Source organism: Stegastes partitus, unplaced genomic scaffold (assembly GCF_000690725.1).
Source record: "Stegastes partitus isolate 25-593 unplaced genomic scaffold, Stegastes_partitus-1.0.2 Scaffold177, whole genome shotgun sequence".
NCBI classification, from domain to species: domain Eukaryota; kingdom Metazoa; phylum Chordata; class Actinopteri; family Pomacentridae; genus Stegastes; species Stegastes partitus.
Window position 1 is genome coordinate 561330 of NW_007577908.1, and position 4795 is coordinate 566124.

The 4795-nt window shown below is 42.3% G+C and overlaps 1 protein-coding gene across 1 annotated transcript in view; it reads right to left on the reverse strand.

Annotated features, from left to right (window-relative positions):
* nyx (nyctalopin) overlaps positions 1-4517 on the reverse strand; it is a 7984-nt gene extending 3467 nt beyond the window's left edge. The window contains exons 1-3 of the mRNA XM_008279973.1: positions 4496-4517; positions 2471-2757; positions 168-472 (exon numbers count right to left, since the gene is read on the reverse strand). Coding sequence (XP_008278195.1) covers positions 168-472; positions 2471-2757; positions 4496-4517 — 614 coding nt within the window. The remainder of the gene's footprint in view (positions 1-167; positions 473-2470; positions 2758-4495) is intronic.
* Positions 4518-4795: the final 278 nt, after the last annotated feature.

Below are 4795 nucleotides of genomic sequence, written 5' to 3' on the forward strand. Positions count from 1 at the left end.
AAATACTAATTCTAATTCATTTAAGGTAACTACGAGAATCATCTTAAATCCCCCAAAAATACCCCGACTTATACATTTGGGTCTTATCCACAGTTAGAATGCTGGCAAATGAATCCCTGATAGTAGCTTTATGAAACTACCTGAGCTCCTTGCAGTCAGTGACCTACCTGAGGCTGCCCAGGCCCAGCAGGGAGTTGTAGGCCACCGCCTCGATCTTGTTCCTCTCCAGGTAGATGTGGGTCAGGTTCTCCATGCCTCTGATGGCTCCCGGGATCCTCCTGAAGTTGTTCTGGAAGCAGAGCAGCTCCTTCAGCATCGTCTGCTCGATAAAGATGCGGTCGGGGATGTTGAAGAGGTTACAGTCTGATAAATCCAGACGCACCAACTTCTTCAGCCCCGTGAACGTTCGCGTATGGAGGTAGCTGATGTACTCGTTGTGCGCCATCTTCAGGTCCACCAGGTTGGAGAGGCCCTGCAGGACAGTTTGTTAGATAATATTTAGTTTCACAAAGTGCTGGTAAACCAAAGCTGTCTTCAGAAGACTGCCAAGAGAAAGGCATTTGCATTTCACATCAGGGTTTTGCAGTGGTTGTTTTTTTTTTGTTTTTTTTTGCAGGGGACACACCCGTAGCAAATGAGGAGTTGATGATATGTGTTATTACAGGGTTAAGTGCTGAGGAAATGGTTAGTAAGAGGTTGGATGGTATCAGGTCCAGTGGACAGGTAGTAGGACGAGAGTCCAGCAGTAGCTTGGAGACTTCCTCCTCAGTCAGAGGGACAAACGAGGAGAATGCGGCCCTATGAGCTAGCGGCTGAACAGTGAATTAGTCAGACTCAGAGAACTGGTTACTGATTGCAGAGACCGTAAAAAATGAGGCAAACACGTCTACAGTGAGCAGAGTGGAGGGTAGTGGAGGAGGAGGGCGGAGGAGTGAGTTAAAAGCAGAAAATATCTTTCCAGCATCTGTTGTGCCACAGATCTTGTTCTGATAGTACTTGGTCTCAGCAGTTTTTAAACTGGAGGAGAATGATGCTAGTAGAGCTTGAGAGTCGCTGAGGTCAGAGGACCCTCTGGATTTACGCCATTTTCTTTCTGCTGCTCTGAGCCCCGCCCTCTGCTTTCTGGTGTCATCAGTGAGCCATGGGCAAGGGGGAGAGGTAGGAGCAGGTTTGGACTATAGAGGGCAGAGACTGCTCAGAGAGGAGGCTAGTGAGGAACAGAGAGTGTCTGTGGCCTCGTCAATCGTGAGTGAGGAGAATCTGTTATGAGGAGGCATGGAAGCCAAGACCTTGTCAGAAAGCTGGGTCAGTGTGAGGGGCCGAAGGTTGCAGCGGAAGGAGACCATTTGTGGAGGAACTGGAGAGTGTTCCAGTAAGGAGACAGTGAATTGAATGAAATAATGGTCTGACAGATGAAGCGGAGTGACACTCAGATTTGTTGTGGAGCAGCTTCGACAGAAAATCAAGTCAAGCTTGTTTGTGTGTGAGAGGGGTAGAGACCTGCTTCAGGTCGAAAGATGCCAGAAGTGACAGAAAGTCACTTCCTTGGGCTTTGTCTGTGTGGATATTCATATCTCCCACAACAACAAGTGATGTGTCATAATCCTGAATGTAGCATGTCCAGTTCAACTACAAAGTTTCCCAGCAGACACCCTGGAGGACGACATACAACAACAACATATAGCTTAACCGGTGCAGTGACACTGATCGCATGGTATTCAAATGAAGAGTTGTTGCTCGGCAGAGAGAGCTTAGTGAACTTCCATATTTGAAAGTGAGGACTCCTGTACCACCTCCTCGTCCAGCACTGCGGGGTGTGTGGGAGAAGGTGGAGGCAGCAGAGAGTGCAGTGGGTGTGGCAGTGTTTTCAGGACGGATCCAGGTTTCAGTCAGGGCTAGGACCTGAATATGAAGCATTAACCAGGGTTTGGATTAATTCTGTTTTGTTTACAGCAGACTGACAATTCCATAGGCCAAGGTTGAAGGAAAATCAGTAGTGGAGGCTTTTGCGAGAGAGCGGAGGTTTGCAGGGTTGTACTTTCTGTAGCAAGTGTGTTTTTCCGAAAGCTTTGGATAACAGGTATGGTGTTGTAGCGCATGGCACACTCTGAAAACAAAAACCCGCACATGGAAATTTGAGGCTGTGTTTAGATGACAATATTTCAGCCACTTTTAAAGATGAAAGTTATTTTTTGTCATGCCATTGATTCAGAAACTTTTAGCTTTTAGCTTTTTGAGATATTGTTCTTTAAACAGCTTCATTTTTTAAAATTATAGTATTATATATTAGGCTAGAATTTGACAAACATCCCTATGTGTATCCATGTTTAATACTATAACAATTTCAGGCAAATCAGAGATGATTAAGCAGAAACTGTTGTAAAAATCTGATGATTTGAGACACAGTTCTTTTTACAGTATACATTCCTGAAAATGTTATTAACTATATCTGAAACCTTGAACAGCCGACCTTGAAGGCTCCGGGGGTGATGAAGGAGATGTTGTTGTGGTCCAGAGACAGAGACTTGAGGGACGGCAGCGTACCAAAGGCCCTCTCTGACAGGAACTTGAGTCGGTTCTTGTCCAGGTTGATGGCCGAGGCCTCGCAGGGAAACTCTTTGGGCAGCTCAGCCAGGCCGGATCGGTCGCACAGGACACTGCAGCTCTTCTCCTGGGTGCAGGAGCAGGACGCCGGACAGGCCCGAACACAGGCCCACCGGGCCAGAACTGCCTGAGGCAGCAGGCACAGCACAGAGACTGGACAGATAAAGGAAGATGTCTTTACTGAAAGCTCATCTCTCAGGTGGGAGCGACTTTCAATATTTTGCAGGAATCAAATACTCAAATTACACAGTGCATCTGAAAATCTCCACATTACATCTGTTACACTACAGCAGGCTGGAGTAAATCAGCTGTACATGTTCGAGCATGAAAATGATTCTGATGAAGAATATTGATGCAGAAAGCTTCATCCCACAAGTTGTCAGAATTTCGTTTTTAGGTTATGTATGAGACCCTGGAAATCTGTGTTTCTGAGACTGTGATCAGTAAATATAGTTTCAGAAATGCTCAGTATTGGTATGAATTTTCCTGTTTTACTCATGATGTGTTTTCCAGTATCTAAAAATATTAACAAGGTTAAAATAATTGGACTTTCACTGGAAGGAGTTTTTAGGTATCTCACATGGTAAGTTAAATGTTGGCATGTTAGCATTGTGATCGTCAGTATGTTAAAATGCTGATGTTAGCATTTAGCTCTCTGTTTAAGTTTGACTTTAGTCTTGTTATTCTGCGGAGGACGATCGTGTGATACAGTCCAGCGCTTTCCTCCAAAGCTACTTCCAAGATCAATAACACACTTTTATTTTAAACTTTTAAACCAATATGGACAAGAAGTCATCTTTGTCTTCTTAAAAACAAAGTGCTGTTTGTTTATATTAGATCTACAGCGAACCAGAATTTTTACTGTCAATAAAACCATCAGTTATTTTCTTGATTTACTGATTAGTTGTGCAGACTATAAAATGTAAGAAAATGTGAAAGATGTCCATCAGTGTTTCTCAAAGACCAAGTTAACACGTCTTGTTTTGTACATAAAACAAAGATATTCACTTTTCTGTCACAGAGGAGGAAAGAAACCCAAAAATATTCACATTTAAAAAACTACAATAAGAGAATTTTGACTTTTTTCTTCTAAAGAAAATACTTAAACTTATTAGCCAATTATCAAAATAGCTGACTAGTAAATTACTAGTTGACAACCAATTAATTAATCAGTAAATCAATATGATTTTTATTTTTTTTCTTTGACATCAGATATGTTTTTATATTATTCATGAAACTATTTTTGGTTGAATGTTTCCCTGCCGGTTATGTGGGTCAATGTAATTTGGCCCATAACCTCAGTCTGCAAAAAACCTACAAAACATATCAATAAATTTAATAAACACAAAACATGAAGATCTGTTTGTGTGTTTACTGCTTAGATTTTTGCAGCAGCTTAGCACCACTTGTGGACTTTGATTGGTTTCTCTTCAACTATTCCCACCTGCCAATGTAGGTCAAAGTGATTTTGCACAAATTCTACTATAAAATTCGACCTCCTCCTGCTACAACTACAGAATATGTTACTAAATTACAAAAAAATATGCAGATCAGTTTCTCAGTGTTTAGTCCTTAGATTTTTGCAGTAGCCCAACAACACGAACTGAAACTGCCTCTTGTGCAGCTGCTGGTGAAACGATGATGTGATTAAGTCAGAACAGCTTAGATCAGAGATTAGCCCACAACAATAGGTATTGTCTGAGGCCAGGATTTCACCCTCGATCCAGTTCACATCATCTCAACTTCAGCCTTTCAGCCTGATCAATCAGTTGTAGAAGAAAGACCTTAAGCAGAGCCTTGAAACACCTTAAAGTCTTTACGTGAGGGAGCAACAGTGTGAGGGAAGTTGGCCGATATACACAAAGCAGAGATTTAAAGGAATGAAACTGACCAGTGAAAGTGATGACAGTCATTACTGTAGTCTCTCATCTGGGACATGCCAGGATTAACGGAGGTCTGAAACGGTAAAAAAAAAAAAAAAAAAAAAAAGAGCACAGCAGCACTTAATCATGAACTGAATTATAAATATGTGACAGACTGGAAATCTGAGGGTGATCTAGTTTTCTGGAGACAGTTTTAGCTGCCTTAACAGGTAAAAATGAGGAAGTATGCGGTATGTATACACACCACAACCTGGGTACACTCAAGGAAGTGACATACCTGTAGATCTTTCCAGACAGTTGCATCCATG